Genomic DNA, 22995 nt, shown 5'->3' on the forward strand with positions numbered 1-22995 from the left:
ATCAACAATTTACATTAACATGTTGGAAGGACTTGCCTTCCCACAGATTGAACAGCTGCAACCTGATAATGATTTTTCAAGAGAATGGCGCTCTCCACCATTGGGCCGTTGTTATTCGAGCCGTCCTGAATGAAAAATTTCCAGGTCACTGGATTGGCTAAGACAGACCAACCGCCTGGCCCCCACGATCACCAGACATAACCCCCATTGATATTTTTCTGTGGGAGTTTGTCATAGATGTCTACAACACCAAGGTGGCAAACTTGCAGGATCTTCGTTTTCTGATCACAGCTGCATGCGCACTGGTGGAAGCAAATATGCTGACCCAAACATGTAAAGAACTCGTGTCTCGTCTTGATGTCATGCACACAAAAAACGGAGCTCACATTGAAGTAAATTGATGGTGTGCACAAAACTTTATGAGTTTCTGTTTTATATAAACCAAAGAGTATCATTGTATCATTTGTGGTTCTAAATACATTAACAACCAAAGTAGTCCACATGATTTTGGAACAGCCTGCGTGTTTGTATATTACCAAGAAATGCATGCCGTCGATTTTCCAAACTCGTGGTGCTGATCGAAGTAACGAAGGAACGCCTACATTTCAACCATCACCGTTTGGAGCAGGACATTCTTCTCAAAGTTCTGTGGTTCAAATCCCCATGCTGGGTTTGAAAGCTAAGTGGATTATGCAGGCAATATGATGAAAATTCCTCCGCTTGAGCATATCAAACTGCCACCATAGACTCCCAAAGCGTTATGACCAGATACAAAGGTTGGCTCCTCCCATCACACCAATATTACCAAGCGAGTTGTGGGTTCGAGTACAACAGAGAGCCTGCACGTTTGCTGAGCACACCAGGACATTTGTGGGGAAGCGACATCAATGAAAGTTTGCCACTTTGGTAAATGAGACCGAGCGTGACGCCGCCCCAGTCTGGAATATCAACATGCTTCGGAACCGATGGGTAGTAAACCTATCAAGTAAATGGCTCGCAGATGCCCAAACAAGCTTGCTGCAGAAGGGCCTTATTTTTGCCATCACTCCCCGAGGCATTCCTAACGACACCATTGTGTCCCGGGTAGAGTCTGCGATCATGGACCTTGACGACACTACCAAGAACGAGGTCATATCACAGGTGGCTGTTGTTTTACTTCAACCTCCCCGCTTGCCACGCAGCAATTTCAATTTGGACCAGGCACAACTACGGGCTTTACAAGAACTACGTAAGATGGATGATGGGGAAATCTTACTGGCAGACAAGGGACGTGCAACAGTGCTGTTGGATCGACTTGTGCACACTAAAAAAAAAAAAACGCAGGATATGTTGGAGGATGCAGACATACGAGTGGTTAATCTCTGATCCAACTAACAAGGAGGAATGAAGATTAAACTCATAGCTCGCCAGAATTAAAGCAACCGGAAGACTGTCGGCTATGGAATACAATCAGTTGTGCAGCAGCAAATGGAGTAGCTCCCAGGGCCTATGGTGTACCGAAAGTGCACAAGGAAGGAGTCCCACTCCAGCTCATTGGCTCCTGCATTAATTGTCCATCATATCCCTTATTCAAATTATTGGCCAACATCCTGAAGCATAGTTGGCAAAATGGAGCGATCCTTACATAATAGCACTGCCTTTGCTGAAAAAGTGAAACAAGTCACCATCAAACCACATGAGACCATGGTATCTTTCGACATCGTCTCATTATTCACCAAAATTCCTATAGCCCTGGCGATCGAGGTGGCGAACGAGCAATTGGTGGAAGATGATCGGTGGAATCAGGCTGCAGGTGCCTTAAGCCTGATGGACATGTTTGACATGCTCTCTGCTTGCCTCTCTTCCACGTACTTTGTCTTTGGCGGAGTGCATTACAAAGACGTTTATGGCACCACCATGGACTCGCCGGTACCGGCAGTCATCGCAAATATGGTGATGGAGGATTTTTAAGAATGTACCATTCCGTCCCTACCAGTACAGCCAAGTGTATGGTTCTGTGATATGGATGACACTTTCGTCATCTGTCCCACTGACACGTTGGACTCCATACATGAGGCCATCAGTATAACCTTTTCATCCATCAATTTCACCCTCGAAGAGGAGAAAAATGGAGCCCTTCCCTTCAGAGACAGGCTCATAACAAGGGATCCCAAAAGAAAATTGAAGGTCGCAGTGTACAGAAAGCCTACAGACAATGACCGTTACCTCCTCTTCAATTCCTGTCATCCATTGGAGCAAAAAAGATCGGTGGGACACACCCTCTCAAAAAGAGCACATGAAATACCATCCACCATCGAAGACAAGATGAGAGGTGGACCATCTTCAGTGTTTTGAGAGCTGACGGTTACCCAGACAGCTTGCTACCATAAAAACAACCGAGGGGTTTTGTGTTCTGCCTTTTATACCAGGTGTATCGCAGAGGATCAGCAGAGTATTGAAAGCAGCAAGAGTGGTGGTAAGTTTAAAACCAGTCTTCACTCTTAAGAAAGCCCTAATGAGGGTAAAGGACAAGCTACCGAGGAAGGACAGGGCAGATGTCTGTGTATGCGAATGTATGAGAAAGCCTGTGGTTGTAATGTGTTACACCCCCTGGCTGTAATGGAGAGCATCAGTGCTCATGCCATTTAAATGATGACTGTGGTCATCATCTATCTATAATTCCAGCAATCTCTGTGTGTGTGACTGCTGTTTCTCGACAACCACTGGTCCGATCTAATTGAAACTTGCCAGGTATATTGCTGGGGACCTGAGGATGTGCCTTTTCAAGGTTTGATATTAATCGGACAAGTGGTTCCCAAGTTATGGCCATTTATTTACCAAACCAATGACAGGACACGTTGCTGTGTAGGCGTGGCCAATGGGGAAAGGGCGCCATTTAGTTACCAATGACAGGACACGTTGCTGCGTAGACGTGGCCGTTGGGGAAGAGATCCTCAGCCGTGGTCCCCATTACGGGTTACAACATACGGACTTCCGGATAGTGATGACTTACTGTATTCTAATAATTTCTCGATTTCTTATGCGCATTTATAGATAAACACAATGCCCCAATCCAGTCGTCGTTTACGAGAGCTATGGAATGGCCTGTGTAGTTGTTTGAAAGTTTGTTTTTTTTTGCAGGTACGGCCATGCACGTACAGCCACGCACGTACGGGCAAGCAAGAGCGAAGGAAGGTCCTGTGTGGTTGTTGTTTCTGGTACGCGGTTTGAAAGTTTTTTTTTATTTTTTTCCACGTACAGCCATGCACGTATGGGCATGTGAGAGCGAAGGAAGGGCCTGTGTGGTTGTTGTTTCTGGTACGCGGTTTGAAAGTTTTTTTTTCCCACGTACGGCCATGCGCGTACGGGCATGCGAGAGCGAAGGAACGGCCTGTGTGTTTGTTGTTTCTGGCACGCAGTTTGAAAGTTTTTTTTTTTTTTGCACGTACGGCCACCCACGTATGGGCACGCACTAGTTCGTTATACATTTATACTGTGTGTCATCTTGATGAGGGCAAATAATCCTGAAATCTGAATAGGTGGTTCTGTTTGATGTTTAACCATTGAATACCTTAAATCTCTCTTCTGACATGGGTAGCTGCGTTGAAGCCCCCTGGTTGGAGGTGACGCTTGGGTCTGCGCATGTATGGGACCCACATCTGTTGGACATCAGGTGGGGTTGCTTTGTCACGCTCCACACATTTTGACATACATTTGTATGTATGTGTGTGTGTATATATATGTATATATATATATCCTATATATTATTTCTATTAACGTCTGCACGTAATTTGACGTTTCTCCTCCGAAGCTGCCGAACGGATTGTCGCCATTTTCGGCATGCGGGTGGTCTGTGGTCTAATGAACAGCATGGGCTATGTGAGATCGCGCCAAACAGAGAGGTTTGGGAATTTTTGGCAATTATCTAATTTTTACATTCGTTTTCATGGCGACGTGTGAGGTCACCGCCGAGAGGCATAATGACGTCATGACATCATCGGTCATTCGCTGACGTCATTACGTCTGTCGTCGACAGACCGTCACCGCTGAGAGGCGTAATGCCACTCCTGGAAAACATCATCTGCAATGTAAAACCGTCTTCTGCACATGCTGACGACCTCAGAAGGTGAATTTGACACAAAAAATGTTACAACATTGTATATTGTTGCGAATTCGCGCCCGCCGGCGTGCGATCGGCCACGTGACTCGAATCGCGGCACGTCGCCCACCGGACGGACAATTCTGTCGTGACCCTCTCGGACCAACGCCGGGAGCTAGTCACGGGTGGGCCTTTTGGCCTCACCACGATCGTGCCAATCGGCCACCCGCGTGGGATAGGGTTGTTCACCAAACTCGACCTACCTAAGTACCCACGCCGATGGTAAACCGGGCGATCGCACCTCGCCGCAGGTCGACTCTGGACATGGGCCGTTTAAGCGGTCCGTTCCGTGCTATCGGGATAACCGAGCGGTGTTATGGTCGGCCTTGACGGTTCCGATTAATTATCGGGCGTATTAAGCCCACAACGAACCCGTTACGTGAAGCAAGATGGAGATTCAACAAAGGGAAGGACGCAGCGAAATGGGGAACAAGTTCACACAAGCACTTTATTCACACAGACACAGAGCACACATATACAGCCAACAGAATCAGAAATGCACATATAGCAATTTAAAACAACAACAATGCAGAGCTACGACCGAATACGCGAACACACGGCAACACTTAAAACAATACTACTTGACGGACGGCGCCACCCACAGACATTTACACCAAACCCCAAAAGAAAATGGAAGTGCGACTTCCCTGATCGTGTCGAGTCCTCCCTTTACGACCGCAACTCCGAGCCCCTCCGGCATGGTCCACGAGCTCGTGCCGCGTGTCGCTCGTGTGGTCCGCTCGACGGTACGGACGGGGTTTTGGGGAAACGGACGGGGTTTGTTCGGCGCTGTTTTCCGCGCTCGCGCACGGATCAAAGAAGCAAGGCAGGAACAACAAGGTCGCGACTCGAACCAGAAGACGACCATGAACCAGAAGACCAACATGAAGACCAACCCTCGACCAACCACACTCAAGGTCCGTCCTGTCCGCCTTTTGTAGCGCGGGGCTCCGCCCTTCGCTCCGCCCCGACTCCCTTCGAGCTTCTTGGAGAAGCCTCTCGAAGGGGGGCGTGACCTCTCGCTCCCCCTCCACTCCGCGCCGTGCGGGGGCCGTCAGTCTTGGCTCAGATTCAGGGAATTATTCCCCCAAAATCAGACCCCTCCTTCACATGACCTTTGACCCCTGTTTTGCAGTGCAAAACCTTTGACCCCACACCAAGCGCGGAGAATTTCGATGGGAGAAACAGGCGGGAAAACCCCCGAGCATCGTTGTTGGTTTTTGTTTGTTCCCAGAGATCGTAACCGCACAGGGCCTACTGAATGGCGAGTGGCGAAGATGTGGTAGCGTAGATGGTGGAGGTGGCATGGTTGTAGTGTGGTTGGCGCTGTGGTGGGGATGGTGTGGTTGTTGAGATGCTGTTTGTTTGAAATAAAAGATAGAAAAAGAAAAACGACTGACTCAAAGCGTCGCAGCCCGAATTAATCACATTTATTCCCTCTAAACAACGGGTTTGGGGCTAACTACACATGTACTTACAGAGATATCTCACCTACGGGACCTGAATGGTGGTTTGCGAATTTCCACAACCGTAACACTACCCCCTCCCCTTTTTACAGACTCGTCCTGAGTCGTCAAATTCTCGTGTGCCATCATGTGTAGTTCTCCCCTCGTACGTTTTACCTTCGGATCCCTGAGTGCGACATTCATGGTATTCGTGTCCCCAAAATAAATAACCTGAGGGCTGAGTAACTAACTAAACAAACCCACTCATACGGATGACTAAAATAAAATTGCCGGCGCTAAGACATACATGCCGGGTGCGCACTCATATTTACAGTACAATCCATCTTGACTTACAAATTTACACTAACCATGGCCCAGGATCAATGAAATCTGCAGGCAGAAAAAGTCAAAAGAAAACCGGCGCACGGGCCACCACTGCTGGCCCGTGTTGTAGCTGCCAACAGGACAGTTCTCGCAGCTTGCAAACTGTTGCTTTTACGATGATCTTGGCGCGCATGGAAATCAACAGGGGGGGCAAAGCAAAATTGAACGGGGCTGGTGAACATGGGCAGTGGGCATGGCATGGCAAAGGTGGACAGGCATACAAAGCCGGCAGAACAGAGCCGCTGCAGGCAAACACAGCCGGCAGACGATCTGGCCGGCACAGGCCTTGCAGAAAACAGCTGCAGACGATCCAGCCGGTACAGGCCTCGCAACAAAACACAGCCAGCCGATGAAGTTGGCCAGCCTTTTGCCGTGCAGTGCAGGTTGGTGGAGGGGGTGCGGTGGTGCTGGCCACTCAGAAGGCGGGCTCGGACCTGCCTGCTGTCTCCCTCCCACCTATCGCCTTTGCCTGTCACTGTCCACACCCACTCCCTTAATTTGTCAAAACCCAATTTAGCCCCAAACTTTTTTTTTGTTGTTTTTATTTTTACTTCTTACTTCCCCACTATAAATCGTCCCCTAACCCCCTTTACTGTCCCTCTTCGGCTAACCTATCGTCCCCTAGCCTACTCCCAACCCCTACGTTCCCTTCCCGGAGGGGAATAAGGGAGAGCTAGCGTCTTGTGTCGAGGCCCAACGAAGCCTCAAGATGGCCTCCCCAGACTTCAGCGATCTTAACCCAAAGTGGGTCCAGCGGCCCACAACGTGAGCGAAGGGATGGATGGTGCAGAGGGGTACACTTCCTAATCTACCCTAACCATTAACCATTAAACTACCCCGGGGCTTTCAACAAGCGCCTCTCGCTTAAGCTATTGGTTCTAAAAACCCAGATTCCCATCGCCTGTGTTGGTGTCCTCACAATTTCGGGACTCGCCCCCCCAATTTTCTCTCCGTGCCCTCACATGGTTTCATGGCTGGGACGCGTGGCTCCCCTTGGCAGGCACTACCCTCTGCCGATTCTCCAGCTATGGCATCCCCGGGCACTACACTGCCTCCGAGCCTACCAGCTCCCTAAACACCGGGGAGTGCCCCCCATGGCGACTCCCCTGAAATGCTCACGTGGCAGGCTGGCTTCCCGGGCCCCTATCCGAGGGTCACCTGTGCCCACGCGGCTAACGGCACCCCGGGCCCCCGCCTCATGCGGGCGCACCCGTGCCCACTACGCTATCCCGGCCCCCCATGGGCCCTTGGCCTACTACGGCCGATTAGCCTGGTGCCCGGGGTACCCACTCGGCGATACTCACCTTTTGCAGCCACGCTCCCAGCCCATCAACAGGGCTCCTGCACCCCTCCAAATAGGTATCGAGCCGACACTCCCACCAACAGCAAAACGACCTCCATTTTTGTCAATTTGACTAACCCAGCTAACTCACTCTACACTGACCCCGGGGTCCCTTGGGCGGGAGTCACTCCTCCCCCAATCACTCATCGCACCATGCATTCCCCATTCGCTCCACTCACACAGACCCGCTGGCCTCACTCACTCAAAACGTTTCCTTTCACACTTCAACACACACACCGCTGAACTCTGCCATCCTTCTAACTACCTCCCCGACCTAACCCATGCTCCCACGTCATCCCTTAAACTACAGCACGTTCCTTTTAACACTACGTAGCTAAACTACGTCCCTTCTACACATCCAAAGTCTGTCTCTGTCTCCAAATCATCAAAAATAATTTCCCCTCCTAAATCTGGCTACAATCCCTCTACCTAATCCATTCCACGGGCCCCATGACGACTTACCCCTGCCCCATGGAGCCGGTCTGGCTAAGCTAACCCTTCCCCCTAACTAGTTTCATCCTGTGCCCAGGACAGGGGGTCTTCCACCCCTTGCCCGGGAATCCTGTTCACCCGAAAGCGAGGCTTGCCTTTTTTTTTTTTCCAATGTTTGCGCAGCACCAGCGCGGCAACTCACAGCTCGCGCACTTTGCACCTGCCTGTGACGTGATGCAGCTGCACGTGTACCTCGTCCCTCCTTGGACGGTACCATCCGGCAGGGATTCAACCCCTCCTGCCGGATTCCAACCCCACGTGCAGCCTTGATGTCACCGTGCGCACCACAAAAAAGCAAACCTCGCACTCCGAGGGGCTCACCACGCGAACACATGTGCACTGCCCGTTGGAGCCTAACACACGCTCACGTGGAGAACCCGTCCGGTCCAAATCTGTTTACCTGCCTACACTTTGTCCGTCCGCGGGATCGGCAAATCCACCGCTGGCGTTTCCGGACCGGGCTTCACTCCCGCAAGCGAGCACGTGGCGGCCTCGTGCGTTGCACAGCATGGACCTCGCGCTCGCTGCTGGGTGAACCCGGCGTGGTCCCCAATCCAACTACGGCCGCTATTCGGCCCTTGTCTCTCTGTCGTAGTCGTCGTCTCCATTCGACACACTCACTCCCACGTGTCACGAGGCTCACACACCACGACATGACATTCACCCCGGGAGACGCGGCTGCATGTTCGCACATGCCCACCGTCATCTCCCTTGCACACAGCAACCTCACACACACGGTCCCTCTCACACGCGGTGACACTCACACGCAGTGCCTCATCCACACACGGCGTGCTGGGAAGCACGCACTTCGGCACACTTGCCGCCACACCACTCACACACGGGGTCTCATTCCCACACGGGGTGTCACTCATACCCGGGCTCGGACTCACACCTTGCACCACACACACCAGGACAACCACACTGGGGATTCGTGCCACCCCAAGGGGTTCCAGGGCCTCTACCAAGCTCTCCGTGCACCTGTCCACAGCACCCGTCCCCTCAGCTGCGCGAAGCACGACCAAACCCACTTGGTCGTGACTCACTTCAAGGGAGCATAGCGGCTCCCTCCATTCCTGAAGGAGGCTATCCAACTGCTCGCACCGGGTCCCTACACGTTCCGCGAGCTCACCCTCATCGTCCTCCACTACCTCTGTGTGTGTGCTCGTCCTTAACCCCCGTCCGATTCACTCTCTATCTCCCGTGTCTCTGGCAATACTTTTATTTCCTTCTTTGTCTTTGTTACTTCCCTCGTCTCCTTTTTTATTCGTGTCTCTTTATCAGGGCCCGCCCCAATTGTTCCTTCATCCAACGAGTGGCGTCAATCAAGTCCTGCACCACCAACATTGCTCCTTGTGGTGCTGTCACACATCCTACCTTATTACGTTGTTCCTCTTCCTGGCTCCTTCTGAGTCGTTCCTCCTCTCGGAACTGCCTGAGTTCTTCGTTCTCCCTCCGGAGTTTTTCAATCTCTGTGGACTCCAATCTTGCTCCCCGTTTTAGTTGTTCAATTTCAAACTCGCATTGTTCGTGTTTTCTACCCCACAGTTTCTCCAGCTTTTCATTTTCCAATCTCATCGTTTCTTTTAATTGGCTCATTTCCTTTCCGTGCTTCATTCGCTGTTCTCTCATTACCCTTCCTTGTTTCCTCTCCTGTCCTTCCTTCTCCAGTTTCATGGTTTTCTTCATGTGGTTAATTTCCCTTTTGTGTTTCATTCGCTGTTCTTTGTCTATCTCTTCGCACTCCAGCCTTGCCTTTTCTTCCAATTGGTCAAACTCGGCTTCATGTTCCTTTTGTTTTCTATCCCATTGTTCCTCTCATTCGTCCCTCTCCAATCTCGTTGTGTCCTTCAATCTCCTGATTTCTCCTTCCTGCTTCATTCCTTGCTCCTTCACTTTCTCCTCGTATTCCAACCTATTCTTTTCCTTTTGTCGTTCAGTTTCAAATTCATACTCTTTCAGTTTTTTATTCCACTGTCTCTCTTGTTCCTCGTTCTGCAATCTCATAGTTTCCTTTAATTGACGGATTTCTTTCTCCTGTCTCAATCTTTGTTCTTCCAGAACTCTTTCTTGTTCCTCATTCTGCAATCTCGTGGTTTCCTTCCGTTGATCGATTTCCTTCTTCTGTCTCATTCGTTCTTCCATCATTACTCTTTCTTGCATCTCATTCTTTAATCTGGCCTTCTCTTCCAGCTGTTCGATCTGTACAGTGTGGTTCCTTAACGTTTCATTCTCTGCTGTCGTTCTTTCTTCTCTCACCATCCTCAACTCATTTTGTAATTCTCTCTCTCCGTTTTCGTGTTTCTGTAACTCAGAATTTTTTTTCCATTTTTCCTTCCTCTCTTCATCCCTGCTTTCCTTTAGTTCTTCCTGATATTTCTTTCCCATTTCTATCTCCCTTTCCAGCGTTTCTCTGTTGTTTTTGCCTGATCTTACCTCTTCCTTCAGTTGTTCCAATTCCCCATCTTGTTTGCGTTTTTCCTTTTCTAGCTTTGTTTTCCTTTCTCCTTCCTCCCTCATTTCTCCCTGCTGTTCTTTGAACTGTTCAGACTTTTCCAGCAATTCTTCCGTCCTTTCCTCCAGCTGTCTCTCTCCTCTTTTATCTTCCATTCTAAGCTTTCTCTTTCCCGATTGCCTGTTCTTCTCTCTTCCTTCAATTGTTCCAGATATTCCTGTTCTCTTGTTACTTCCTCCTTCAGTTGCTTTACCTCCAAATTGTTTTTCCGTTTTTGCTCTTCTAACTTTTTCTTCAGTTCGCTTTCCGCTTGTTCCCACTTATGGATACTCAACTCTATTTTCCCTATTTTTCCCTTTAATTCTTCCTTTAATTGTTTTACTTCCAGCTCGTGTTTCTGTTTTCCTTTTTCGAACTCTGTCCTCCATTCTTCCTTCAATTCTTCCCAAAGCCCGCCAATGTCCGGCGTAGGCGCGCTTGACCCCGCCTGCCATGCCCACGTGGATTGAAACGATTGTTGGGAGCGCTCGCCTCGTGTTGCGCCACAAATAGCCGCTCGCTCCGAGATGCGCTGAGGTGCGATCGCGCCGCCATTATGTGACGCAGCCCGCCGATAAAGTCCGTGCTCAGAATATCGGGATGAGCTCCCCGGTGGATTATAATTACCAGAGGTACCATCCTGGGCCATGGATTCTAAATTTCTACACACATACATTTCTACCCCCGGCACCCGCTCGCCTTGAGACTCCATCTTATTTCTCGTAACGGGTTAATTTGAATCGCTCGTAATTTGGAGGGAATCGGGGGTCGCTTCTCTCACCCCTGGACCGATTCCCATAAATTTAGCTGGAGACAGGAGAGTTTGTTATCCCACACCTGACACCAGTGTTGCGAATTCGCGCCCGCCGGCGTGCGATCGGCTACGTGACTCGAATCGCGGAACGTCGCCCACCGGACGGACAATTCTGTCGTGACCCTCTCGGACTAACGCTAGGAGCGAGTCACGGGTGGGCCTTTCGGCCTCACCACGATCGTGCCAATCGGCCACCTGCGTGGGATAGGGTTGTTCGCTAAACTCGACCTACCGAAGTACCACGCAGATGGTAAACCGGGCGATCGCACCTCCCCGCAGGTTGACTCCGGACATGGGCCGCTTATGCGGTCCGTTCCGTGCTATCGGGATAACCGAGCGGTGTTATCGTCGGCCTCGACGGTTCCGATTAATTATCGGGCATATTAAACCCACGACAAACCCGTTACGTGAAGCAAGATGGAGATTCAACAAAGGGAAGGACGCAGCGAAACGGGGAACAGAATCAGAATATACAGCCAACAGAATCAGAAATGCACATGTAGCAATTTAAAACAACAACAATGCAGAGCTACGACCGAATACGCGAACACACGGCAACACTTAAAACAATACTACTTGACGGACGGTGCCACCCACAGACATTTACACCAAATCCCAAAATAAAATGGAAGTGCGACTTCCCTGATCACGTCGAGTCCTCCCTTTGCGACCACAACTCCGAGCCCCTCCGGCGTGGTCCGCGAGCTCGTGCCGCGTGTCGCTCGTGTGGTCCGCTCGACGGTACGGACGGGGTTTTGGGGAAACGGACGGGGTTTGTTCGGCGCTGTTTTCCGCGCTCGTGCACGGATCAAAGAAGCAAGGCAGGAACAACAAGCTCGCGACTCAAACCAGAAGACGACCATCAACCAGAAGACCAACATGAAGACCAACCCTCGACCAACCACACTCAAGGTCCGTCCTGTCCGCCTTTTGTAGCGCGGGGCTCCGCACTTCACTCCGCCCCGTTTTCGGCCCCGCCTCCCTTCGAGCTTCTTGGAGAAGCCTCTCGAAGGGGGGCGTGACCTCTCGCTCCCCCTCCACCCCGCGCCGTGCGGGGGCTGGGGCCGTCAGTCTTGGCTCATAGCTAGGGAATTATTCCCCCAAAATCAGACCCCTCCTTTACATGACTTTTGACCCCTGCTCGGATCGCACCTCCCCCACACCGAGCGTGGAGAATTTCGACGGGAGAAACAGGCAGGAAAACCCCCGAGCATCGTTGTTGGTTTTTGTTTGTTCCCGGAGATCGTAACCGCACAGGGCCTACTGAATGGCGAGTGGCGAAGATGTGGTAGCTTAGATGGTGGAGGTGGCGTGGTTGTAGTGCGGTTGGCGCTGTGGTGGGGATGGCGTGCTTGTTCAGATGCTGTTTGTTTGAAATAAAAGATAGAAAAAGAAAAACGACTGACTCAAAGCGTCGCAGCCCGAATGAATCACATTTATTCCCTCTAAACAACGGGTTTGGGGCTAACTACACATGGACTTAAGAGATACCTCACCTACGGGACCTGAATGGTGGTTTGCGAATTTCCACAACCGTAACAATATCAAGAATTTCGATAAATCACAATGTAAACACTGGATATATTGACGTCCTAACGAACCCTCACTTTAGAAACTTCGCGCAGAGCGCGGGTTTGGCTAATATATATATATATATATATATATATATATATATATATATATATATATATATATATATATATATATATATATATATATATATATATATATATATATATATATATATATATATATATATATATATATATATATATATATATATATATATATATATATATATATATATATATATATCACATATATATCACATATATATCACATACATATACATATACATATACATATACATATACATATACATATACATATACATATACACATATATACACACATATAGATAGATGGTGTCAAACCTCCTTGCTTGATAGAGCAGAAGGCGTGGTTCGCATCCCATAAAAGCCGACGATGTGCAATCTGTGAGTAGTCATGTCCATCTGCTACCAGAGCACATTAGCTCTGCCTTACTGCCCAACCAACAAGGAGTTGGGGTTGCGATCAGGCATAACAATAATCCAATTGTGCACAGGTTTCATTGCATCATCTGCCTCAAACTTATTACGTAACCTTGAAATGGTTACACATATTGGAGGCTCGGCTTCAAATTCATGGCTCCAATGTCTTTGTGCCTCGAACATTCTCCATTTTCCAAAGACACTTCAAAATCCAACTGTGTTGTTCGAACTTTAGACGCGATTCCGTCATTTTGAATTTGTACCCATAATGCAATGCATTAATTTATGTTACAACACCAATGCCATCTATTGGTATTGTCACACTAATACAAATTCTCACATTTCTATATGTCTTGATAACATTCAAAGTGTGTATGCTGGTACATAGTTTTGGAACGCACTACATGTGTTCCAAAAAAAGTTTTACATGAAGATATATACATATATATCTTCGTGTAAAACATTTCACCATGTCATGTTCTCGTCACTCCCATGTGGCTGCCAGTGAGTTACATCAGATCCTTAGCTCATTAACACTTAGCTCCACTTAATAAGACTGCACTGACCTGCCACAGCCGTGTATGGATCCTCGCCAGTGTTCATGTTGACAAAAGTACCCGTGCCCATGGTGAGCTTTACATCACCTCGAGTGAAGCAACATTCGCCAAACATGGCCGCCTGTTGGTCAGCGATCTGGAATCCAGCACTCATGTTACCGTACCAGGCAAAAAATGGCTCTGCAAAATGAACCTGAAACCAATGGTACATGGGACGTAAATAAACACCTAGTGAGCCAAAGTAAGAGATAGAGACTCACCACTGCGGCCACTGGCACAGAAACCCCCAGCACAGCCTTGTCAATGTATCCAAAAATATGGCTGAAAATAAAATCAAACAAAACTGGTCATGTCATCAAAATGCTAATTCAAGCAAATATGTAAAACTTTACTCATAATACAATGTGAACAAAACAAGTAATTTTATTTTAAAATAAAACAACAGCTTGACAAAGATATAACACTCAATTATAAAATCCATGGTGTACCAATAAAGTTCCATGGCAATTAAATTTCTCGGATATTTTTGTACGGGGAGAAAAGGAATAGAATGGGAGGGGGGAGGGCATTAGGGTGTAGAGAAACACGAGGGTAGTGGAGCTGGAAAGGAAAAAGGGAAAGGTGTTTGGACAAGGTAGGACCAAAGAGAGGGGAGGAAAGGAGGGATTTATCGAAGTTACACAATAATGGGTTTCAAAATTTCCATCATATTTGTATACAGTACACCTGTAAATCATCTCCATCACCTTGTGGAGATCAAAGCATTATTGGGCAGGGACCGAAGTCAAGGATAAGATTGCCAGTATATTTTGTACAATAATGCCTGTGATTGCATTGCAATAAAATTATTTTGTACAATCCCTTTGCATGCTGCATTGCAAGGAAGACTATTCAAAAACAATTGAACACAGCAATATTGAAAAACTGAACCAACGTGTATAATCGAGAGTAAGTGACATTTATAACACTTGAACTATTTCATGCAAATGTCATTGAATCAGGAGGATTTCCAGTTAAAGTTATTGTGCAAAATAAGCATTTATTTGTGGAATTCAAACGGAAGGGATTGGAAATTAAACTGCACAAGTGTGTATGACACACATACTGTTCTCTTGGGCACCAATACAGACTACTGTGTGTCAGTGTGGAGTACGAGTACCCCAACATTGATACAGTTGCCTAAGCTCCATGCTTACTATACTGGATGATGTTTTCTGGAATCCTACTCCTTTCTTCATCAGCATTAATCTGGGCCCCTGATGTCACATGGAGGCTTATTGATGTAGAATGTAGATGAACAGAATGTCCAAGGAAGTTACAAACATGCTCTGGTGGATTATGATCAAGCATTATGTCTGTACAAAGGGCACCAACTAAAAAAAAACAAAAACAGTCTTCCTACAACATCCAGGAATGTTTCATTGCCTTGCTGCTAATCCACCGCAATAAGAAGTCTGTGCAGCTGCCAGTACAGATGCCACTCCAGACAAAAAGTGACCACACTGAAATGATAATATTCAAACACTAATTATTGGTGGACGGATGAAATCTGGATTCATCAGTAAGCAAGACAGGTGCCTAATGTGAGATCAGGCAATTATTGGACCTCTGCAATATTCCAACCCGGTTCAGCACTGTTGTTGGGTCAGTATTCCCCCCCCCCCCCCCCCGGTACAAGGTCGAGGTTTACGAAACAGCTAGTACAATGAACGGATCAGGACGCAAAAGAAAAGAAGCAACAGGGAAAAGAGAGAGAAAGAGAGGAAGAGAGAGAAAGAGAGGAAGAGAGAGAGAGAAAGAGAGGAAGAGAGAGAGAAAGAGAGGGAGAAAGAGAGGAAGAGAGGAAGAGAGGAAGAGAGAGAGAAAGAGAGAGAGAAAGAGAGGAAGAGAAAGACAGGAAGAGAGAGAAAGAGAGGAAGAGAGAGAGAAAGAGAGGAAGAGAGAGAGAAAGAGAGGAAGAGAGAGAGAAAGAGAGAAAGAGAGAGAGAAAGAGAGGAAGAGAGAGAAAGAGAGGAAGAGAGAGAGAAAGAGAGGAAGAGAGAAAGAGAGGAAGAGAGAGAAAGAGAGGAAGAGAGAGAGAAAGAGAGGAAGAGAGAGAGAAAGAGAGGAAGAGAGAGAAAGAGAGAAAGAGAGGAAGAGAGAGAGAAAGAGAGAAAGAGAGAGAAAGAGAGGAAGAGAGAGAAAGAGAGAAAGAGAGGAAGAGAGAGAAGAGAGAGAGAAAGAGAGGAAGAGAGAGAGAGAAAGAGAGGAAGAGAGAGAGAAAGAGAGGGAGAAAGAGAGGAAGAGAGAGAAAGAGAGGAAGAGAGAGAGAAAGAGAGGAAGAGAGAGAGAAAGAGAGGAAGAGAGAGAGAAAGAGAGAAAGAGAGGAAGAGAGGAAGAGAGAGAGAAAGAGAGAAAGAGAGAAAGAGAGAGAAAGAGAGAAAGAGAGGAAGAGAGAGAGAGGGAGAGAGGGAGAGAGAGAGAGAGAGAGGGAGAGAGGGAGAGAGGGAGAGAGGGAGAGAGGGAGAGAGGGAGAGAGGGAGAGAGGGAGAGAGGGAGAGAGGGAGAGAGGGAGAGAGGGAGAGAGGGAGAGAGGGAGAGAGGGAGAGAGGGAGAGAGGGAGAGAGGGAGAGAGGGAGAGAGGGAGAGAGAGAGAGAGAGAGAGAGAGAGAGAGAGAGAGAGAGAGAGAGAGAGAGAGAGAGAGAGAGAGAGAGAGAGAGAGAGAGAGAGAGAGAGAGAGAGAGAGAGAGAGAGAGAGAGAGAGAGAGAGAGAGAGAGAGAGACAAACAGCAGGGGTGAAGGACAAAATCGTGTGAGAATTATAAAAAGACCACTGGACCTGTAGCTTATCTGGGCCCTGGCCTAATTCTGTAACCCAAATTAGGTAGATTTCTGAATGGCCGGTCTGGTGAGGAAGACTTTTGAAGGAATTTACACAATTTTCCCCAAAAAATTACTAAGACCGCCATTTTGACACATTTCTGGTCATGTGATCGGCATGATGTCTGCAATTTGTCACGACCCTGTCCTAATGTTGGAACCCAAATGTGGTAGTATTCTGACAGGTGTGTCTGGAGAATAACTTTTTTTAAAGGAATTAATGTGATTTTTTCCAAAAGTTGTCCAAGTCGGCCATTTCGAAACACTTCTGGTCACGTGATCTGCATGACTTGCACAATATAATTAACATCCCTACCCTGTCCTAATGTTGTGACCCAAATTTGGTAGCATTCTGACAGGTGTGTCTGGAGAAGAAGATTTTTGAAGGAATTTTTGTGACTTTCCCAAAAATTGACTAAGTCGGCAATTTTGACACACATCCGGTCACGTGATCGGCATGACCTTCGCAATTCAACATCCCTGCCCTGGCCTAATGTAACCCAAATTTGGTAGCATTCTGATTGGTGGGTCTGGAGAAGAGGATTTTTGAAGAAATTTATGAAGTCGGCCATTTTGACATACTTAACAATGTCATTTGACTGGAATGAGCTTTGCATTGCAATACCTATTACCAGTCAGGAAAGGAACGTTGCTGCAAAATTTCAGCCAGATCGGCACAGTGGTTTGGCCGGAGACATCACAAAAGGAGATGGACGGACTGCCCACGATGACAATACCTTATCTGGAATTTACATTCCAGATAAGCTAAAAACAGTAGGTGTGGGGAGGAATGCGTGGTAGGGGAGGACACATGGGGTGGACAATATGGATCAGGAAGGAGCTCTCAGGAAGGAAAAACTGGAAATTTGGAAGGAGGAGGGTTTGCGGTGGGGTGGGGGGGGGGTTAACGAGGGTATAAATGATCATTTGTACGACATATGTACATTGAGTCAGCTTCGTCGTGGGACATTCTAATAATCTTAAAGGAACTCACAATCTCTCTCCAAAAGGACCATCTGGCAAACCCTCCGATCTACTTTCTTAACAATCCTTTTGAGGAAGTTGTCATTCAATCTTCTGGGTCTCACAATCAGCCACAATCTTCCTTGGGCAAACCACATTCCAAAGCTGATCTCCAAAGCCAGCCTGGGCATCCTCCATCACACAAAGTCCTTTCTTGGCACACCTGAACTGCTATCCACCAACAAGGCCCTCATCCACAGCTTGATGGAGTCCTGCCCTCCCTTCTGAGCTGGATTCCCTGCCTCACATCTTTCTCAGCTTGACATCATGGAAACCAAGGCCTACAAGATTATTGGAATCTCCCATGATGAAGCTGAGTTGATGGGCCGATCACTTAACCATTGCAGAGGTCGGCGACCTCTATCCTCCACCACACCCTTTCTGGTCTTGCAACCTCTGCTCTTTTGTCCTGTGCCCCACCCCCAAAGTTTCCGAAAGGCACATGTGGTCCACCAGCAACCCCCTCTTTGCAAAACTACCTAAATCCAGAATCACTCCTTACCTCCACCCATTTATTCCTTCTTTTTTTTCCCCACCTGTGGAACAACCTTTCACACTCTCTTCAATCTCATTCTTCCCTCCAGGTCTTCAAGACAGCTGTTCACCACCATCTCAGATTATCCCCAATCCAAAACCATGATCCTTTTTTTTTTTTTCACACAGTTAGCCTCACCCCAATCTCTCCTCCTTCCAAAATTCCAGTTTTCCCTCCATGAAGTTTCCTTCTGTGTCCATATTGTCCACCCCATGCATCCTCTCCTGGCTCCATTCTTCCCCACACCCATTGTATGTCCATGTCTGCCTCCTTCTTGGTCTTTATTTCTGCAGTTCATATTTCCCCCTTCTCTGTACTGTTCCTGTTGTTCTGTTGCATCCTGATCCATTCAGTGTACTAAAACTAGCTCTTCCATGAGCCTCAACTATGTATACAAAAAAAGGCCTTGATTTTCACGACCTTGCTGATGTTTGGAAGTAAGCTGATGCATCTGTAGTTAAGGGGATCGGCCTTTGCACCATGCTTATGCAATGTGGTGATGTTGGCCGATTTACAAGCATATGGAAGATAACCTATGGGAAATGACAAGGTATAAAGGGCAGAGAGGAAGCGCAATTAAATATCAGCAGAACAGGTTTTTCTGATATATGAGCTGGTGCCATCTAGTCCATTTGCAGAATCAGAGTAGAGTGTTGCCAGAAACTTCTACACCTTCTCAGGTGCAAAAGACAGTCCAGGAATAGTTGGATGAAACTATGTAGGGTTGGAAGAAAGAGAAATAAAGGGGTTGGGGACAATATTTTGAAGCAAACACAGAATTGAGGCATTCGTCCTCATGAGTAGAGTCGGCTGGGGTGCCATTTGAAGAGAGGGAAGGGATGGAAGGGAGTACACTCCAGAGACAGACTTAGCAAGGTACCACCAGGTTTTAGAGGAGGGAGACAAGTTTGAAAGTTTAATCTTGAGGTTTGACAGATGTTGTTTTCTGGCTCTCCTGATCAGAGTAGAGTGTTGGTCGGGTTTGCTTTCCATGAGGTAAAGGCAAGTTGTTTTAGGACAACTGCCTCGCCACAAGCTTCAGTGTACTATGGGTGGGAGGAAGGGTAGGAATGTGCGTGAACTAAAGATGAGATGGGATAAATCTGTGCCTGAGAGAGCAAATTTCTTTTAAAAAATTCCCAGGATGAGTTGATGTCAGAGAGAGTAGAAATGGGAGACCAGCCTAGAAGTTTGATGGCTGCAAGAAGACCCTGCCAGACGGCCTGAGTGAAATGCCAGACTTATCGGCACAGAGGTGGCTCTCTAATGGCCAGAGAGGTGACCACTTCAACAAGCAGATGGTCAGATGAACCAATTTGAGCATAGGAACAACAGAAGACATATTTCCTGGAAATTGGTCGAAATCAAATCCAGAAGAGATGGAGTATCGTTGGCTGAGTTCCGAGTTAGGAAGTTGACAGATTGTGTCAGACCCAATGGTCCCAATCCTGCACTTTGTCAAACTTTCCCTGAATCCAAGATGACAATTAGATGATTTTTTTTTTAGTTCAGTAATCTGTTAATACAACATAATCTATTTCCACAAAGTAAATTTAGAGAAAGGGAGAGAAAAAGAAAATGAAATGAAGATGGGCAGAGAAATGCAACAAGTCCATAAAAAGGTGAAGAGATGAAAATCAAAAGTGATGGAAAAACAGATAGAACTAGAAGGGCACCGAGTAGAGCAGCTACCTCTGCCAGGCTGAACAGTTCACGTTTTGTATCCCACTGATGGGCCGGATCTGGATCCGGACCTGAACCAAAATCGAATCAATTCGTCATCACAAATCCATCCTGTCCATCAAGTTTCATCCAAATCTGTCCATAACTTTTTGAGACATCATGTTATATATCGTTTTTGGCCCGATCTCTCGATGGTGAAGAAATTATGTAAAAAAAAAAAAAACCAATGTAGTATCTGCATCCAGATCTTCACCAAAATTTAATCACTTTGTCCTTGTCACACACCCAACATGCCCACCAAATTTCATCTAAATCCATCAACTTCTTGATGTCTTGCACACAAACAAACAGAGGGACAGGAGTAAAAACTTTCCACCTTTGATGGGTGGTAGTAAAAAAAAAAGTAGACAGTGAACATGAGGAATGAGTGAAGAAAATAAATAATTATGAGAAAAAGAACAATGAAATAGAGCCAAGTCTCTATTTAAATTGTATTTGGCCATCAATAAAAAGGTCTTTCTCTCATGTTGATGTTTTTGTCACATTTTGCCACCAAAACACCAAGCAATCATGTCATACTCATTATTTTCTCATTGAATGGAAACAAAATGGTATCAATGGATCACATGACCAGAATTATCCGGACACATCATGTCGCAACTCTCTATGCAAAGACTCTAATCCCCCCCCCCCACCCCTCCTCCAAATGCACAGTGGAAGGACCATACATCAGCTTGGCAAGGACTCCTCCTTTTCATTCCCCATTTATTTATCTTCCCTTCACTTTTCCTTGTACTCTGTAGCCACTACTAACACAATAAATTTGTTGAGGGAATTTGTCACAAGAGGATCGAGTGAAACTGAAAATGACGGCCTGGAGAGCATTTGCTCAAGTCCCACAATAGCATTGTTTCCCTGGAGACCACCATGTTAAGCGATGCTGAGCACTCCGTTGCGTTGGAGTGCTTGCTTGATAACTGAATCGAGCAAGCCACTTGGCAAGCAATAGCAATTAAAGCTGCTTATCAATGGAACACATCCCTGGTGTTGGTGTAGTCCAGGCATGATGGGCCAGATGACTGCCTCCTGTGTCTGATTTCCTTGTGAAATAGATCTAAACGTTAATCACCTTCTGCATTTATCACCCTTCCGTATCACCCTAACCCTAACAATTTATCACCATTTATCACCAATCACCCTTCCGGCATTTATCATTTATCAAGTTTGTCTGAATGGATGAACACCAGAGGCCTTTTCAAAGGGGATTCGGATTAGCTCGCGGTCTGGACTGATTATGCCTGTATTACAGATGTGGACCAGGAACCAACTTTTGAGGACCCTTGGTACTAATTACACATTAATCTCTGATGCAACAATGACTCAATACATTTTTCTTATCTGGAAATTTTGCTATGGGCGAGCAAAGAGGATCCGTTAAAAGAGAAATTGAAGTAATACAGGACTGCAGGAGACATGTCTATCCGTATCAGCACTCATGCACACGTGATACATTTTCAGCACATGCACACCATGCAGCATGTGCTGACTCCAAGTAATGAAATCCAGCATGTGCACAAGCTGATACTGGTCTCATTGTGGCAATTAGCACAGTTTTGATTAAAGAGATAACTTATTTGGGCCTTGGGGAAAGTTACTATTGATTTATACACAATTAGATGATGCATTTTGGAAACATCCTGCATCCAGGCCTGTGTGGATTGTACAGAGCAAGGCATTTTATGTTACACTAGCAGGGGTATCCGGCACTGCCCAGTGCTGTTCTAATCCTGTTGGCATTTTGATGAAATCGATTATTTTATTTTCCTTCTTTATTTTTGTGGGTGCCTCAAACACTACACCCATGAAGGAATGGGGTTGGGATCATTAATATTACCTTTCACATTGCTACAAAGTCTAAGGCAATCCAACCTAAATTTTTTTTAGCCGAAACCACTCCCTGGCCACTGATGAACCTCTGAAAGTTTGACGAAGATCCATTCAGCCATCTCGGAGAAGAATGGTGACACACAAAAGGCTTATAGTATAGATATGAGGAAAAAAGTGGGGGGCAAGCAGGGGTGGGAAAATCAATATGTTGGCGGACATATCCCCCACTGTCCTCCACCCATGCATAATTTCATTAGAAATTTAGAAAAACACAAAGAAAAAAAAGTTTTTTAACCTCAAATCTAAAGTTTGCTCTTTTCATGTATTGAGAGATATATTATCAACTAGAAGAGCACTCAGTAGAGCGCATACCTCTGCCATGCAATGCCTGGTCCATGAGAACATATCAGGCACAACACATTTTTGAAATATCATGCCATATAGTATTATATCGTTTTTGGCCCGATCTCTCAATGGTGAAGAATCACTTTAGACATTAAATAATTCTCATATCCAGATCCGGATTCAGATCTTCACCAAAATCGAATCAATTTGTCCTCGTCACACACCCAACCTGTCTACCAAGTTTCGTCCGAATCCGTCTACAACTTTTTGAGATATCCTTCACACAAACAAACAAGACAGACAGACTAATCAATTGAAGGGGTGAAAACATAACCTCCTTCCACCTTTGGTGGTGGAGGTAATGAAAATATGGCAATTGTATATTTATCTATCCCCCCTAACCCCTCCATAAATGTCCCCTTCCCTTATTCCTATATCATCACAAACTTGTTCATCTTCTCTCTCTCTCTCTCCCATCAATCTTCTTCCCTTTCTCTTCTCACTCTTCCCTCTCTGCTGTCAATCTTCTTGCTCTTCCTTTTCACAATACATATTTTCTAATTTTCACCTGACACAGCACTCCCCCTCCCCCCCCACCACCACCAGACAAGACCATGAGTATAAATACTGTATCGCAGGAATGGCCTCATAATACAGGTCTCACTGCATTACAAGTAATCAAGTTTCTTTAAAAGTATGGTCCACTTACCATAAAAATCCAGGATGCAAGGGGAATAGAATTGGGTGGGAAAGCATAAGTGCATCAAAGGAGGAATCAACGATTACAGTAATATTATTTATGTGGTGATAAACTTCATCAATTGCTTCCCATGCTGATTTACTTGAAATATTGAGCCAAGAATACACATTCAACACAACACAAATAGTTTGCACAAGATGAAAAGGTGAGATGTCTTTGCAGGAAAATCAGTCAAGATCAAAGCAATAAAATGAAGAGTTCAGCAG

General features: G+C 46.6%; 1 protein-coding gene and 1 pseudogene across 3 annotated transcripts in view; one reads left to right on the forward strand and one right to left on the reverse strand.

Annotated features, from left to right (window-relative positions):
• GK5 (glycerol kinase 5) overlaps nucleotides 1-22995 on the reverse strand; it is a 124356-nt gene that overhangs the window by 20634 nt on the left and 80727 nt on the right. For 2 of the 3 annotated variants that reach the window (XM_085854119.1, XM_085854118.1), the window contains exons 10-12: nucleotides 13957-14017; nucleotides 13706-13832; nucleotides 13041-13121 (exon numbers count right to left, since the gene is read on the reverse strand). In XM_085854119.1, coding sequence (XP_085710245.1) covers nucleotides 13041-13121; nucleotides 13706-13832; nucleotides 13957-14017 — 269 coding nt within the window. The remainder of the gene's footprint in view (nucleotides 1-13040; nucleotides 13122-13705; nucleotides 13833-13956; nucleotides 14018-22995) is intronic. The other variant, XM_085854120.1, reaches the window with a different exon arrangement.
• LOC147012845 (uncharacterized) lies at nucleotides 952-2334 on the forward strand (annotated as a pseudogene).

Source organism: Eptatretus burgeri, chromosome 14 (assembly GCF_056783735.1).
Source record: "Eptatretus burgeri isolate ZD-2024b chromosome 14, Ebu_testis_v1, whole genome shotgun sequence".
NCBI classification, from domain to species: Eukaryota; Metazoa; Chordata; class Myxini; order Myxiniformes; family Myxinidae; genus Eptatretus; species Eptatretus burgeri.